The sequence below is a fragment of the Geotrypetes seraphini genome, chromosome 17 (genome assembly GCF_902459505.1).
Source record: "Geotrypetes seraphini chromosome 17, aGeoSer1.1, whole genome shotgun sequence".
NCBI classification, from domain to species: domain Eukaryota; kingdom Metazoa; phylum Chordata; class Amphibia; order Gymnophiona; family Dermophiidae; genus Geotrypetes; species Geotrypetes seraphini.
Window position 1 is genome coordinate 27,433,953 of NC_047100.1, and position 17,687 is coordinate 27,451,639.

Sequence of the window (17,687 nt, forward strand, 5' to 3'; positions counted from 1 at the left end):
CTGAATTTTTTTTGTTAAGTATGTGTTGGGGGCCTCTACACTGTTACGGTACTATACCATCAAGGCTAGGCATTTTACTGTCCCTCTGGTCTCTTTGGAGAGCACTCCTGGAAAAAAATGTCAGCAGCGTGCAGCCATCTTTAACATCGTCAGATTGCCCATTTGAAAATTGCCTTGTCCTTCTTCCAAAGAAGCCAGAAGTGCCTGCTTTGCAGTGAATAGTGCATATCTTTAGCTGTGCCAGAAAAAGGTGAGGAAGGGAAAGTCTGCACAGGGAGTTTCACTTTATACTAGAGAATGACACGGGGACAAATTTTCCCCCGTCCCCCTCAGGCACTCAATTTCCCCACCCCACCCCCGTGAGTTTTGTCACTGTCTCTGCCCCATTCCTGTAAGCCCTGCCTTAACTGCATAAGCCTCGAACACTTATGATTTTAAAGTGTTTGTGGCTTGTGCAGATAAGGACAGAGCTTAGGCATTGGTGGAATGAGGCATTATGACATCACAATCTGAGCTCTAGAATGTTGCTACTTAGGATTTTAAAGTGAGGCTTGCGCAGATGAGGACGGAGCTTGCAGGAATGGGGCAGGGACAGGAAAAGAACTCGCATTGGATCACAATATTGCGATCAAATCGAACTTTAAATAAACTTGAAACTTGTCAATCTAAAATCCCCAGCCTAGTTGTGAATGTACCTCTGTAACCCTTACTCCAAGTCTCCGATATATTGTGAATGTATCACTGTAGCCTGTTCTGGGCTCCTGGGGAGAATGGGCTATAAAACTAATTAACTAAAATAAAAAATTACTGAGAAGGCTACTCAACCTCTCCGGACAATCGAGTCCTTTCACCTTCTTGTATGATCCCTATTTGTTCTTTACTATCTAAATATTGTAGTTCTATTCCATTTTTCCTCTCGTTCCAGTTAGTCCATGTTTTTATATTCTGTATATAATAATAACTTTATTCTTGTATATCGCATTACCATGGAAGTTCTATGCGGTTAACAAATGAAGAGACTGTACATTTACAGCGAAGTTACAAATTTCAATAATGTTACATTTACATTGTTGTAAAATTGTTATTTTAATTCTGTAAAACCGCTTTGAATTTGGATATCAAATTTTAATAAACCTTGAAATCCACTGCTTATTCCTAGGATAAGCAGCATAAAATCTGTTTTACTACTCGGGACTTGGGTTGGCCATTTTTGGCAACAGGATACTGGGATTGATGGACCTTTGGTCTGTCCCAGTATGGCAATTCTTATGTTCTTAGGCCATTCTTTCTCCTCCATAGTGATTCCTCTGTCCTATTAATCTCTTTCTCCTCAACAACACATTTCCGGTCCTATTAACTCTCCTCTTCCCCCCTCTTAAATTCAATTAATTTGTACCTCGCTTAATCTATTGTAAACCGCATAGAACTTAACGGTATTGCGGTATATAAACTGTTATTATTATTATTATTCTCAATTCCAAAATGGTATCTGCCAGCTCCCCCAGCAATCAGCCCCTGCTCATGCCATTCCCAGTTTTAAAATGGCAACCACAACCTCCTGTGACAGTCTCGCAAGGCTGCCGTGTGATTTTGTAGCCATCATTTTCACAACACAGCCAGCAGGGGGCAGGAGCAACTTGAGATGCTCCTGCCCCAAAGGGGCCACTGAACCACTAGGGCTTTTAGGAGGTAGGCCAGGGGAGAGCTGAAAAGCAAACAGTGGGCGGCCTAGGAGGGGAGGGGAGGCAAACGAGTTTTCTCTGTTGGAGGAAGCCAGGGTTTCGGCTGAACTGAGAAGCAGATTTTGGCGGCACATTTGGTTTGAGCCGGAACCAAAACCACTGAATTCAGCTGGCCTCTAAATGAGTCAAACCTGAAGTGGAGGGGATCTGCAAAACCTTGCAAGAGAGGAAGAGCTTAGCTTTAAGTGATAGAGTGGATGCCATCTGGGAAATATAAATGCTAGAGAATGAGTTATAAACGTCTAGACAGGTCAAATGCAAGAATAAAAGGAAAGAAAGGAAATCTGAAAAATTTAAGTCACAACTGTTAACCCAAGCACCTGAAATTAAATGTCATGTGTGCCCAAGATTATTGTCATTTACAAACTTGCAACTAGCCAAGAAGTTTGTTGTATATTTTAAAATTCTATGCATTACTGAGGATACTGTTTTGTTCTACTGAATGAACATTTGCATCACCAACGTGACTGCCCCCCTAATAAAACATTAACTGGGAAAAGTGGGTAAGATGGAAGCAGTGGAGCACGCAACCCACTATAATTGAAAGTACATCACTTTTGATCGTTTCAGGGCTTGCAGACAGTATCAAAGAAATTAAAGGAAAAAGAAAGTGAAATCCAAAACCAGGGACAAAACTGCTGTATGAAAACAGAGATAATAAAAGACAAAGTGGAGAAAAACAGAGCTGAATACCTTGGTTCATGGACCCACAAGGCCTCCTTTCGAACCCGTATCATCATAAGTCTGTAAAAACACTCCACATAAGAAGAAGAATCATTCACACTGGGTCCTTTTATCTTTTTCCTCACTATGCATTATTTTCATGAAGAGTCCAGGACAATAAACTTGAAAAGATGATGGCAACAAAAGTGTTATCAGGATGTCTGCAAATGCTGCTACTGCTACATACTGAAGAAAAAAGATAAAAAGACCCAGTGTGAATCACGTTTCAAGTTTAATGAGAATTTCATTGATCGCCTATCAAGGTTCTAGGTGATTATACAATATATTAAAAAATGGGGATTAAAAATACAAAAAAAAACCCAAAAACTACATTGCAAAGACAAAACAGACCAATGAGAAACAGAAGGAAAGAAAAGAGAGAAAGGATAAAACCAGAGGGTGGGTGAGGAGTTTAGTTTAGAGCTGCCCATACAGAAACAAGAAGGAAAGCTATCTTCAGTGCTCAAAAGCATCTCTACATAGGAAGGATTTTAGAGCTCCTTTAAATTTATCTAAGTTGGATTCCTCCCTAAGGTAAGGAGGGCAGAGAGTTCCAGATAAGGGGAGCAGAGGTTGTACCTTGAGTGCAGAATGTCTTAAGAGTAAATTTGGGGAAGAAGATCTGATTATTATTCTTCTTATGTGGAGTTTGTTTTATTTTTTTTTACAGGCCTATGATGATACGGGTTCCAAAGGACGCCTTGTGGGTCCAGAAAACAAGGTATTGAGGTCTGTTTTTCTCTGCTTTGTCTTTTGTTATTCATCAAGTCTTGGTTATGTTTGTCTGAATGGTTCTCCCAACAATACTTATATCTGATATAGTTGATTTATTACGTCTGTGTCCACCAAGATTTTGTGTCCTTCACAGTATGAAAACATAGCACATTGCTTTCTCCATTCACCAAAGAACAATTTTTTTTTTAATGAAATTGTCTCAAATTACTTAACAAGGCTAAAGGGAATGCAAAAACATTTGCCTTCTGCTGCCAGTTTGCTACTGTTTCTTCTACAAACAACAAGCTCTCAGGTCTATACTAGGATCACTCCCCTCCGACATTCGCCATGTAACCGTTCAGAGTAAATCTTGGAACTAAAAAGTGTGGCTTGCAAAGAAAGTGTGAACAGGTTGAAATGAATTGAATGTTCTTGTTAAAATGCAAGCGGGAACAGGAAGTGACAGCAGGGTGTTTGATAAGCTCAGTTAGTTGGAGTATCAAATGAAGCGATGACATGCCATGGTGACCTCAGGGGTTAAAGAGGCATGTTCCCATCTGGCTTAATCTGTCTTTCAATGCAAACGCTGATACCTCCCTGCTGGTTTCTTACTAGGAGATCTTTCCAACATTCCTGCCCTATCTCCAAAGGCAGAAAAAACATGGATTGCTACTTCTGGTTTTAGTATTTTCTTGGCCATTTTACTGACAGCCCTTTCAACACATCGTCAAAAGAATTGGAATAAAAGAACTGTTGCAGCTATGTACAGAATTACAAACTCTTTTAAAAAAAGGTGACTTTAAAATAACACACAACAACAAAGTACTTCCTGCTGTATGGAAAGGGCATTTGTGTTAAGCTGGCTAATCCCAGTTTCACAGATATTAACAGTTAAATTAATTCAGGCATCTTCAGCTTAAAAAAAGAATTACTTTAACTTTGACAACACAATAAGATGAGCGATTACTGTATTTTTATGCACATAACATGTATCTTATACTGTAGAATCTCAGTTATCCGGCACCTGCGGCGATTGGTGGATGCCAGATAAACTGTTTTTTTCTGGTTGTCTAACGTCAGAGGAAAGGCCCTGCCAGTGAGGCTGCCTCCTTCTGACCAGCTGCGCTTCGGGTAAGGAAGGGAGGGAGCAAGCAAGCAAGGGGCTTCACGGTTCAGGACCGCCGCCTGCTTCTGCCACTTCGGGGCTTGAGAGAGAGGGAGGGGCACTGCCACCCTAGTGCTTCGGGTTGGGAGGGAGGTGGGGTTCGCAGCTTCTAGTTCTTTAGGGTTTGAGGGAGGGATGAGGGGGGGGGACGTTGCGGTTCAGAGGACATTTTTTTTCTTCACCAGTGATTTTTTTGACGGTTGGGTGAGAGTGCCGGTTAACCGAGAGCTAGTTAACTGAGATTTTACTGTACATGTTTTCACAAACCATATCTAACCCCTGAGCACTATGAGTGAGAGTGCTAATACAATACCAATGTATTTTTACTAAGACACACTAATTGCAAAATTAGCATATTTGTTTTTAAGGTCTTTTCTTTTTTGCAAGTTTCATGTCCTAATAATACCCAGGGAAAACGTAAAATGAAAAGCCCTTAAAAACAAATGTTTTGCAATTAGCATGCTTTAGAAAAATAACATGGTGCCAAGCATGTTATATGCATAGGTACATTATATGAATTTATTTTTACACAGAAACTCAGTTTGCAAACGTTATCAGCATGTGCGTGTTATATGTGAATAAATAAGGTAGTACCGGTACTCTTTTTAGGTAGCTATGTTCTTTTCTCTAAAATTGCTGGAAATTAGTAAAAAAAACAAAACAAAGAACTTACTTGACTTTTTGAATCCAGATACAATAATCTGTGATATAAAGATCATTAAGGAGATAGGCAGGGTCATTTTCTTGAAATATCTTATGGATGGCTAATAGGCATTTCAGAACTGCAGCTTTCCCTGCATGAAAGGAAACCCATGATTAATTTAAGGAGGAATATTAGGACTGCAAATGGTCCTGCAAAGGCAACAGATACTTCTCACCTGCGGACTTTGCACCAATTTTTCAAAATGAAAGCGCACTTGGACATTCACTTTGAAAGCTGAAGGAGGGGGGGGGGGAGCACCAGCACAGGTTTACACCATTAGTTTATCTGGCAAAAATCAGGTACACACTTAACAATTCAAAAACAGAGACAGTTTCAAATCCAACCTGGAGCTACACACATTTACCAAAACTTAAGGGGCACAAGTTTCTAAAAAGCCCAGTCACTGCTTTACTCGCATAAGTAGGATTTTAAAATTAAACTACTTCACAGAGGAGGAATAGTTTAACGGTTGGTTTGTGTGGTGGACTGAGAACCTGAGGAACCAGCCTGGACTCCCACTGCAGGTCCTTGTGACCCTTGGCAAGTCACTTAGGGCTCCATTCACTAACCTTGTTTCCATGCCCGATCCGTGCAGGCCCGACCAACTCCCAAAAGAAAAAAATTTAAATGAGGGTGATTGGAGGAACGCCCCCCTCGGACCGCACAGATCGCTAGTGTGCATTCCCGACGCATGCTTGTTTTCTTTAACTTTTACTAGCCCAGCGAGCCCGAGATTTTAACCTGCTTTTAACCCGCGGATTAAAACCATGGACTTGCAGTGTAGGTTAGGGCAGGAGAGCCGGGACGGAAGGAAAGATTCGGGCCGAGAGCAGGGCAGCCAATCGGGGCGGCAGGCAAGAGAGATTTGGGGCAAGAGCAGCAGATCGGGGCAGAGAGCAGGGCGGCAGAAGGCAGGGCAGTCAGAAAGGACCTCAGAGACTGGTCCTCGGCAGTTGCTTATTTTGGATCGGCCAGCCCAGCTGGTGTTGCTTTTTTATTTTAGTGAATCACGTCCTTCCTGCTTTGCATGCCGATTCCCCTCATTTGCATGCATGGATCGGGATCGGATCGGTACACAAGTAAGTGAATCAGGTCAGCGGGAAATCAGGTCGCAAAGGGCTCGCACATGTACTACATGTGCACAACAGTTTGGTGAAAGATATTTTAAGGAGAACTCACAAATTATCAAGCAATTCAATCTGAAAACAAGAAAGTCTAGAGAAGTACAGGCCCTTAAGGGAAAAGCCAGGAATCACACTGAACAGATTTTTTTTTTTTTTTTTTTACACATTTCATCTCATTTATTCAAAATTAAACGAAAGCAAAAACAAAACCAATATAACCCATCATTCTAGGCCTTAGGGGTAAAGTTTAACTTCTGAACCCATAGCCAAGCTCCTGCCGTCTCCTCATCACCAGCTATGCAGTACTTTATCCTACCATGGCATTCTTTTCAAGGGCGGAGAGGATCCCCAGGGATACAGCCACACAACATAATAGCAAGGACCTTGGGTCAGTCAGCATCGTTTTATAACTAATCAGTGGGAAGAGACAGAGGCAATTGAAGATTGCTTCTGCCTCTGAAACAAAGACCAGACAATCTAAATATCCAATAAAATACAGGAATTCAAAGTAGAGTTGTTCTTTTCTTAAATCCTAGTTTTCAATTCAGAGGCAACTGACACCACAAGAAACAGAACCATACCACACATTGCAAAACTGACCAGGATACCAGGGGCCAGATTCACTAAACTTGCCAACTGGATCGTTCTTGGGCGATTCTTGGCTGAGCGACCGATTCACAACCGTTTTTTTGCATGCAAATGATTTGATCGGACGCACGCCCTATAGAGATCCCACAGAGCGATCAAAGCACATGCGCAGAGTATCCTTGTTGCTTATTGATGCAATATACGCATGCACTAGCTCTTCGTCCTTTTCTACATAGTTAGCGGGCGAGGTTTATTCCCGCAAGTCATTGGCAGGGGGAGGGGTGGCTGCAGTTTACTTTTTGCTGGCCCTACTAGTTGGACATTTTTTTAAAAGGAATGATTTGTGACCGACGCAGTGAATTATTTTTTTTGTGTAGCCAGACTATGGACATTTATCGAACAGAACACGCTTTAAACCTGCGGCAATGCACATTTTACAGTTAATAAAACATAGCAGCAGGCCTTGAGCATGCGCAGACGCTCAAGGCCCCTTTTCAGCCCAACATGGAGCGTTAGAACTAGAACTGTAAGTGCAATGTTGGTCTGGGGCAGGGGATTGTAGATAGTGGAGAATAGGAGTGCCTGTCATCAGTTGGGGGGGGGGGGAAATAGCAGTGCCGGTCATTGGAGGAGGGTGGTCCCAATCTGTCCCACACTCTGTGTTGGTTTTTCCTATATTCTTTTCCAGGTCTGCATTTCTATTTCTTCTCTTCTTTCCTTTATTCTCTCTGTCTGCACCGATCTTTCCTTTTTATGTTTCTTTTCTCACTTCTGTTTCTATCCACCTATATATGATTTTTACGCTTAATCTCCCTTTCATCTTCTAGTCTAATTTCACTTTCATCTCTTTATCTAACTACCAGCTTTTCTTACGCATATGTAAAGTTATTTTACAGTTTTATTTTTCATTTTAATGGTTGTTTTATATGGGGTTGCAGGCTCGATACTGATATTTCTGGGCAGGAGAGTCGGCAAGGATAGTAAGCGACTGGTCCTCAGTAGTTGCTTCTTTTCAGATCGGCAAACCCAATTGCTTCCTACTTTTGCATGAGTGGATCGGGTAGGCAATTCATCGGACATAGTTTAGTGAATTGGGTTGGGCAACGCAAACCATCGCAAAACCAGTTAAACCGGTTTTGCATCCATCGTTACAGGATTGGTAAATTTAGCGAATCTAGCCTTCTAACCCTTAAAATTGCTTTCAAGCAGTGAAGTGAGAGGGCATCTCTGCTGGGTACCAGGTGGGGTACTGGGTTTTCTGCATGTTTGTCTTTTGGGGGGTGATGACAAATCATTGAACCATTATTTTCCTAAGTAATAAGAAAGAATACCTAGTTGTACTGAGCTTTATTTTCTAACTGGATGCTTAAGTGAGAAATCCAGAATAGATAGAAATCTTCAAAATCATGAAAGGCATAGAGAAGGTAGACAGGGACAAATTCTTCAGGCTGTGGGGAGCCACAAGTACAAGGGGGCACTCTGAGAAATTGAAAAAGGACAGGTTTAGAACAAATGCTAGGAAGTTCTTTTTCACTCAGAGGGTGGTGGACACATGGAACATGCTCCCGGAGGCTGTGATAGGCCAGAGCACGCTACAGGGGTTCGAGGAGGGTCTAGATAGGTTCCTGAAGGAAAAAGGGATTGAGGGGTACAGATAGAAGTGGAGGTAGGTTACAGGAATAGTCAGAAACCACTTCACTGGTCGTGGACCTGAAGGGCCGCCGCGGGAGCGGACCGCTGGGCACGATGGACCTCTGGTCTGCCCCACTGGAGGCAACTTCTTATGTTCTTATGATACCTTCTTTAAAAATGCAACATTGGCTCTCAGAACCAGCCCCAACAGCGTGTAAATGCCCATGCACAAATGTATACGTGTTCTGAAGCTGATGTAAATGTGTGTGCACCCTTTACGCATGCTCCTATGAATTTTGTAAAATATCTACGCAACTCTGCCTCCGCCTCATCCAGTAGCAGATCACATACTGTACAGGTAGGTGTAAATCAGGCTTTATAAAATTGCCACTATATTGCACAGGCAACAGGCCCAATTCTTATAATATTCCTTCCAGTAAATGATTCTTCTAGGCTCTGTTACACTGGGTGGGTTTTATATGCTCAGCTCTCAATCTCAGAAAGCGCAACATTTGGTCAGATTATACCAATGACTCTGGTTATTTCCTTTTTTGCTGAATAAGGATTAAAAACGTAAGAATTAAATTCTGAATAGCCTATATGCTTTGGTTTCTTTTGAATCTAGCTGGTGCAAAAAATCTTGGCATATAATCTAGCTGGCAATTTTGCTTTTCCCAAAACAATTAGCTGAATATTTAACATACCTGTACAAGATAATTTTTTATTAAAAAAAAAAAAAATCAACTGCTTATTCCTAAGTGGCATTACAAAAGTAACATGCATAAAATAAAACAGGTTTTATACAAATATCTTAAATTACAAATGCAGATTTCATAGATCCTCACAGTACCATTTATCTTAAAACTAGCAAAAAACAAACAACATATCCTTTATTGAAATGCTTCTAGAAATAATGTAATTTTTAAACTTCTGAATATCAGATAAAGCCTTCAGTGGTCCAGTTAATTTGTTCCCCATGATAGAAATAGCAGAAGTTCTTGTGTTCTCATAGTGCATTTTTGAGAAGTCCGTCCATGACAAACGTATTGCGCCTTCAGAGCGCAAGGTTCTGAGCGGTCGACAGATCGCCATGCTTTGTGACAGATACCAAGGAATCCCATGGTAGATGACCTTGAACACCGACGTTAAGGTTTTGAAAGTGATACGTGATCGCACAGGTAACCAGTGCAATTTCTTTAACCGCGGTGTTATGTGGTCACATTTCTTAACTCCGCAAATGAACCTGGCAGCCGCATTTTGGATCAGGAGAACCAAGTGAACTTTGTACCCTTATCTGGCAGAACCTGAGGTACCGGGTGAAATTCTGACCCAGGACATACGAGAAACCAACAGACCACTTAAACTCTTGGAAAATGCATCACTTTGTACTGATGACCCTGTTCAAATATACCTTGACGCAGCTATTTCATGACCTTTAATACGGACACTTGCTGTCAAAAAAAATTCTTCAATAAGAAAACATTTTTCAGGCACTACAGGCAAAAAGGAAATCAGAAAGATCGAAACTGCATCCTCCGTAGTGAAATAATTCATTGTTTAACAGTGGCTTTGATGGTAGTATCTGCCAGCTGACATCTTTTCTCCCTCCAGTAAAACACTAAATGCTCCATTCTCTCTAATGTACAATAACCACAACAAATAAAACTAACTTTAATTAAAGGTTGATTTGGGAATGGAGGGTGAAAAGGAATTCAGGAGAGGAGCAAATACTGTTTTAATTGCAAACTTAAAATGCCAGACATAAGGTGCTGCCACCAGGAGCCTATGCATTGTACTACAAGAAAGTGAAAACAGATGCCAGGCACACAAACGCTGCGATTTTGGCTTATCCTATCACTGATTAAGAGCTCAATCGGTGCAGGAGGTGAACAGCACAGGCCATATTTTAAAAAATAGGGAAAGCAACCAGCCAAAAAGAGTTTTAATTAAGGGAAATTCACAGTAGCTTCTGAAATCTGTAGTGACCACTCTGCTCCCAATTCCTCCTGGCTCATAACAAGCAGCTAGTTCAACGGTAAGGATGAGACAGAAGCTATCCTACATGTCAGAAATCGCCACGCTCTTCTGAAGGAGTTATGGGACACAGAGGGAGATGCTTCAATACTCGGCAGCAAGAGAACATTTAGAAAGCATTAAGGAAAAAGAACAATTGGGCTTTGATAACCCTTCAAAGAAAGAGTTGATTGGTGATATCATCATTCTCAAAACTGAAGGTCTCATCTTAAGGGACTGCACCTTCCATGAATTAAAAAGATAGCAAACCAAAAAAAAGCAATTATAATACTTTTGATCTACAGACAACAACAGTGGTACATTTCTGGTAAACTGCAATTAGTGCTGAATTGTCCAAGACAGTTGTTGATCAGGTTTGCACCTTAAAGAACATTTCAATGGCATCTGCTGGTGATCATACCGTGGTCCTCAGGTGCTAATTATTTAGAGTCAAAAGCGCAGTTCGCCGATACAAAACTTTTGATTAAAGCTCCAACTGTTACCAGCACACATCAAATCTGGGATGAACTTCATCTGCCTATAGCTTATGAAGTCTTTAACATGGTAAATAACAGCAAGTTAAGACCAATATGGTCCATCTACTCTACCCAGTAAGGTGGTTACCACTGTACTTGCCATTCTGTGCAGTTTACAACTCTCTATGTCCTTGTTTGGCGTAATATGATTGCGTACTTCTCCACCACCACATCTCCTATTGGATCTCTGTGCTACTAGTTGGGTCAAAGTTATTAGAAAGGAAGTGATTAATACTCTCTTAACTGTTCATTTATTTCTTACAATGGAGGTGATGGCTCGATGCCTTAAGAGTATTTGGGCTAGATTCACAAACCTGCCCGATCTGGGCAGGTCCGATGGATTCCTCAAAGCCTAATATGCAGATGGGAGAGATCGGAGGAACGCCCCCATCTGTCAGCATGGATCGCTGATGTGCGATCCCGACACATGCACAGACCATCTGTAGATGGTCTGCGCATGCGTCTAGACCCGTCCGAGCTGCAACTTTAAAAAAAAAACTTTTTAGCCCAGCAAGCCTGTGGTTTTAACCCGCTTAAACCCGTGGTTAAAACCACAGGCTCGCAATGCAGGGAAGGGCAGGAGAGATTCGGGGCAGCAGGCAGGCGAAAACTGGGGACGAGCAGGGTAGCACGATCGGTTTGCTTTGTGAATCTAGCCCTTTGTCCTGTCTTAAAGGACCAGAAATTAGAAGCATTGTCTCCCAGCTCATATCGGCCAATATCTAATCCACTCTTCTTAGCCAAGAGAGTCAAGCAGATAAGTGTTAATCAACACGATTCTCCACTTGTGTCAACATTTTCCACCTAACCAGAATGGGCTCTGGAAACAGCATGGCATTGAAACTCTCTTTTAACATGTTTCTTTGACAGATTAATATGTGGGTTTGACAAAAAGGATAGCAGATTTGCAATAATATTTTTGGAACATATCTGTTTTTGATTCAATGGATTATGGCTTACTGCTATGGTGATTTCAGTCTATTGGGATAAATCTTATGATCCTAAAGTGGTTCTACTTGTATTTAAATGATCATATTCAACAAATGTAGATGGGGAGTTCTACTTCCTTGTGGTATAAATCCATTAACTTTGCAAAGACACAGGTTTTGGTAGTCTTGAGAGATCCTACCTTTGTCACACTACTTGAGTTGAGAATTTTCAATGAAAAGGTCTGATATTTGGGAGTGGTTCCAGATGCAAAAACTGTCCTCACATGCTCACAATAATAGAAACATAGAAAATGGTGGCAGAAAAGGGCCATAGCCCATCATGTCTGCCCATTCCAAGTATCCGCCCCCCTGTATTTACTCCCTTAAAGAGTATTCTGTTTGCCCTTTTCGCTGCCACTGCGCATTGTGTGGATGGCTTCATCGACTTGTCAGAACTCCCAAGTCTCTTTCCTAGGTGGTCTCTCCAAGTACCGCCCCGGACATCCTGTATTCTCACATGCAGGTGACATCATCCATGGACCGTCTAAAGAAGGTGTGTCAAAGCCCCTCCTCGAGGGTCGCAATCCAGTCCGATCCCCAGGACTTTCCCAATGAACACACATGCGATCCACTCGCATGCATTGCTTTCATTGTATGCTAATAGATTTCATGCACATTCACCGGGGAAACCCTGAAAACCCGACGACTGCGGCCCTCGAGTAGGGTCTCCGACACCCTTGGTCTAAAGTGCTAGTATGAACTGCTTTTCATAAAATACCAGTAGTGAGGAAGTTATGTGCCTTTTTACCTGAATATGAGTTTCATACGCATGTCTAGACTACTGTAACATTATCAGAGTCTGCCTTGAAAACAATGCAGTTGGCATAAAATACTTATATACATGATGTATTGTTCCAATAGACCAATGTGACAATGTTTGCAAAATATCAAAATGATTCTTTCCCTGAAAATAGGCAGAAAAGCACAGTTACTTACCGTAACAGGTGTTATCCAGGGACAGCAGGCAGATATTCTTAACGTATGGGTGACGTCACCGACGGAGCCCCGGTACGGACCTTTTTAACTAGAAAGTTCTAGTTGGCCGCACCGCGCATGCGCGAGTGCCTTCCCGCCCGACGGAGGAGTGCGTGGTCTCCAGTTAGGATAAGCCAGCTAAGAAGCCAACCCGGGGAGGTGGGTGGGTCGTAAGAATATCTGCCTGCTGTCCCTGGATAACACCTGTTACGGTAAGTAACTGTGCTTTATCCCAGGACAAGCAGGCAGCATATTCTTAACGTATGGGTGACCTCTAAGCTAACAGAGAGGGAGGAGGGATGGTTGGCCATTAGGAAAATAAATTTTGTAACACAGATTGACCAAAGTGTCCATCCCGTCTGGAGAAGGCATCCAGACAGTAGTGAGTAGTGAATGTGTGAACTGAAGACCAAGTGGCCGCCTTGCAGATTTCCTCAATAGGAGTGGAACGGAGGAAAGCCACAGAAGCAGCCATAGCTCTGACCCTGTGGGCCGTGACAGGTCCTTCCAGTGACAGGCCGGCCCGAGCATAACAGAACGCAATACAGGCAGCAAGCCAATTGGACAGCGTTCGTTTAGATACAGGGTGACCCAGACGATTAGGATCGAAGGTCAGAAAAAGTTGAGGAGAGGAGCGGTGAGCCCTGGTACGGTCAAGGTAGTACGCCAGGGCACGCTTACAATCCAGCGTGTGAAGAGCTTGTTCCCCAGGATGAGAATGGGGTTTAGGGAAGAAAACAGGCAGCACGATGGACTGGTTGAGGTGAAAGGCTGAAACCACCTTAGGAAGGAATTTAGGGTGGGTACGCAGAACCACCTTGTCATGGTGAAAAACAGTGAACGGTGGATCGGCGACCAGTGCATGTAGCTCACTAACCCTCCTGGCAGAGGTGATGGCAATGAGGAAAAGCACCTTCCATGTGAGAAGTTTGAGCGAGGTAGTAGCCAGAGGCTCAAAAGGAGGTTTCATGAGGGCTGACAAAACCACATTGAGGTCCCAGACGACTGGGGGAGGCTGAAGAGGTGGTTTGATATTGAAGAGGCCTCTCATGAACCGGGAAACCAGAGGATGAGCCGTGAGGGGTTTTCCAAGGATAGGCTCATGAAACGCAGTGATGGCACTGAGGTGGACTCTGATTGAGGTCGACTTGAGGCCAGCGTCGGAGAGAGAGAGCAAATAGTCCAGTACAGTTTCCACCGCCAGAGAGGTGGGATTGTGATGATGAAGGAGACACCAAGCGGAGAACCGGGTCCACTTCTGATGGTAACATTGGAGGGTGGAGGGTTTCCTGGAGGCATCCAAAATGCGACGGACTGGCTGAGACAGGTTTTCTGGAGAGGTCAGCCCGAGAGAAACCAAGCTGTCAGGTGGAGGGAAGACAGATTGGGATGTAGCAGAGACTGATGTTGCTGCGTAAGCAGAGAAGGAAATACAGGAAGAGGAATGGGCTCCCTGGAGCTGAGTTGAAGCAGGAGGGAGAACCAATGTTGTCTGGGCCACCGAGGGGCGATGAGAATCATGGTGGCCCTGTCCTTGCGGAGCTTGAATAGGGTCCGCAACATCAGAGGAAGTGGAGGGAAGGCATAGAGGAACCGATCCGTCCAGTCGAGTAGGAATGCATCCGGGGCCAGACGATGTGGAGAGAAGAGTCTGGAGCAGAACTGGGGCAGCTGATGGTTGTGAGGAGCTGCAAAGAGGTCCACCTGTGGAGTGCCCCATCGAGCAAAGATGGAGTGGAGAGTGGGAGGATCCAGGGTCCACTCGTGAGGTTGAAGGATGCGGCTGAGCTGGTCGGCCAGGAAGTTCTGTTCGCCCTGGATATAGACCGCTTTGAGAAAAAGATTGTGGGTTGTGGCCCAGGTCCAAATTCGGAGGGCCTCCTGACAAAGGAGACGAGATCCGGTGCCGCCTTGCTTGTTGATGTAGTACATGGCGACTTGGTTGTCCGTGCACAGGAGAAGAACCTGAGGATAGAGAAGGTGCTGGAAGGCCTTGAGAGCATAAAACATGGCTCTGAGTTCCAGGAAATTGATGTGATGTTGACGCTCCTGAGGGGTCCAGAGTCCCTGGGTGCGTAGATCCCCTATGTGAGCTCCCCATGCATAGGGGGAGGCATCTGTGGTGATGATCATGGAATGAGGGGGCGGATGAAGAAGGAGGCCCCTGGAAAGATTTGAGGAGTTCAACCACCATTGAAGAGAGTGCTGAAGAGACGATGTCACAGAGATGGGATGAGAAAGAGGATCCCTGGTCTGCGACCATTGGTTGGCGAGGGTCCATTGCGGTATCCTCAAATGGAGTCGCGCCAGAGGAACCACATGGACTGTCGAGGCCATGTGACCCAGAAGAATCATCATCTGGCGAGCAGGGATGGATGGTTGGAGGAGCACCTGTCGACAGAGGTGAAGCAGTGTCCGGTGCCGGTCGGCAGGAAGGAACGCTCTCATGGAGTTGGTATCGAGAAGTGCTCCGATGAACTGAAGGCGCTGCGTGGGAAGCAGATGCGACTTGGGATAATTGATCTCGAACCCCAAGAGATGGAGGAAAGAGATGGTGTGGTGAGTGGATTGCAGCACAAGTGGAGCGGTCGTTGCTTTCACCAACCAATCGTCCAAGTAGGGGAACACTTGTAGGTTGTGGGACCTGAGACAGGCCGCTACCACAATCAGGCACTTGGTGAACACCCTGGGCGAAGATGCGAGACCAAAGGGAAGCACTTTGTACTGATAGTGGTGATTGAGTATCTGGAATCGGAGGTAGCGACGTGAAGCCTGATGAATTGGGATGTGAGTGTAGGCCTCCTTGAGGTCCAGGGAACATAGCCAGTCGTGTTGAGACAGAAGAGGATAAAGTGTGGCAAGTGAGAGCATCCTGAACTTTTCCTTGACCAAACACTTGTTGAGGTTCCTGAGGTCGAGGATAGGACGAAGATCTCCTGTTTTCTTGGGTACCAAGAAGTAGCGGGAGTAAAATCCCTGACCTCTTTGGTCTGGTGGAACTTCTTCGATGGCATTGAGAAGGAGGAGGGATTGGACCTCCCTGAGGAGGAGAGGAGTTTGGGAGGAGTGAGAAGCAGACTCTACGGGAGGATGGTCTGGAGGCAGAGTCTGAAACCTTAGTGAGTATCCGTGACGGATGATGTTTAGAACCCACAGGTCTGATGTGATGGCCTCCCAGCGTCGTAGAAAGATGGTGAGGCGGCCCCCGATAGGTTGAGGCAGAGGCAGCGAGGGCTGGAGACTGGCTATGCCCTGGAGAAAGGAGTCAAAAGGGCTGAGGAGGCTTAGTTTGAGGGAGAGGCTTAGCTGTCTGGTGAGATTGCGAGCGAGCCTGAGAGTGTTGTTGTTGTTGTTGGCGAGGCCGACGAGATTGCTGTTGAGGAGGATTCAGCGGCCTAGCAGAAAAGCGACGTTGGTAAGAAGACTGAGGTCTGTATGGTCGTGTCGGCGGAGTCTTCTTTTTAGGCTTAATGAGGGTGTCCCATCTGGTCTCATGAGCCGAAAGTTTTTGTGTGGTGGTATCTAGAGACTCCCCAAAAAGTTCATCACCAAGACAGGGCGCGTTGGCAAGGCGGTCTTGGTGGTTGACATCCAGGTCAGATACTCTCAGCCAGGCAAGGCGTCGCATAGCAATTGCCAGAGCAGAGGCACGGGAGGAGAGCTCGAAGGAGTCATAGATTGAGCGTACCATGAACTTCCTGAGCTGAAGGAGGGTGGAAATTTGTTGCTGAAACAAAGGGACCTTGCGTTCAGGGATGTACTTTTGCAGAGCAGAAAGTTGTTGTACCAGATATTTCATATAAAAAGAAAAATGAAATGAATAATTGTTGGCTCTGCTAGCCAGCATGGCATTCTGGTATAGGCGCTTTCCAAATTTATCCATTGTTTTACCCTCTCTGCCAGGAGGGGTGGAGGCATAGACACTGGAACCATGAGATTTCTTGAGAGTGGATTCTACTAGGAGGCTCTCATGTGGCAACTGGGGTTTATCAAATCCCGGGATAGGGATGACCCTGTATAAACTGTCCAGTTTCTTAGGGGCACCTGGAACAGTAAGGGGGTTCTCCAAGTTTTTATAAAACGTCTCCCTCAGAATATCATGGACGGGGAGTTTGAGAAATTCCTTGGGGGGTTGGTCGAAGTCCAAGGCTTCTAGAAAGGCCTGGGACTTCTTGGAGTCGGACTCGAGTGGGATGGAAAGAGCCCCAGACATCTCCCGAAGGAATTTTGTAAATGAGGACTGCTCGGGCTTGGAGGTGGATTCAGCCATGGAGGGTTCCTCATCAGTGGAAGAGGCATCCTCCTCGGTACCGAGGGGGGATTGCTCCCATAAGTCAGGGTCCCTGATGGCCGGCTCAGCATGGCGGGTTTTAGAAAGGGACTTGCCAGATCTCATGGATACGGTGCCGGGGGATGAAGACCGGTGCCGATCTCTGTCCCGGGAGGAGTGGTGTCGATCCCGGTCCCGAGACGATCGATGTCGATCTTGGGTTCGGGATGGGTCCTCCGCCGTGCAGGTCTGTAATGTAGGCTGTGCCGATAAGACCGGCATCGAAGTATTCATCGGTACCGAGGGGGTGGCCACTGGCGTAGTGGTGCGAGGCTCGGGCCGGACCGGTACCGGAAGGAGCGGTGCCAGCAGGGTTGGGAGCAGTTCCTGAAGCTGGTGCTCGAGTTGCTCCTGTAATTTAGTTTGGAGGATGGCCGAGATACGGTCCTCCAATGGGGGCACCGGTACCGTTTTACTTTTCTTCGGTACCATAGGTGCCGCTCTACGCTCCGG

At 44.8% G+C, this 17,687-nt stretch overlaps 2 protein-coding genes across 9 annotated transcripts in view; one reads left to right on the forward strand and one right to left on the reverse strand.

The window, feature by feature from the left end:
* SHQ1 (SHQ1, H/ACA ribonucleoprotein assembly factor) overlaps positions 1–17,687 on the reverse strand; it is a 107,877-nt gene that overhangs the window by 62,427 nt on the left and 27,763 nt on the right. For 7 of the 8 annotated variants that reach the window (XM_033926137.1, XM_033926138.1, XM_033926134.1 and 4 more), the window contains exon 11: positions 5,018–5,138. In XM_033926137.1, the coding sequence (XP_033782028.1) occupies positions 5,018–5,138 (121 nt within the window). Of the gene's footprint in view, positions 1–3,797; positions 3,822–5,017; positions 5,139–17,687 lie in introns of those variants that run through there. The other variant, XM_033926139.1, reaches the window with a different exon arrangement.
* GXYLT2 (glucoside xylosyltransferase 2) overlaps positions 3,136–17,687 on the forward strand; it is an 81,444-nt gene continuing 66,892 nt past the window's right edge. Inside the window, exon 1 of the mRNA XM_033926143.1 lies at positions 3,136–3,186. Within this exon, the coding sequence (XP_033782034.1) occupies positions 3,140–3,186 (47 nt within the window). The 5' untranslated portion in view covers positions 3,136–3,139. The remainder of the gene's footprint in view (positions 3,187–17,687) is intronic.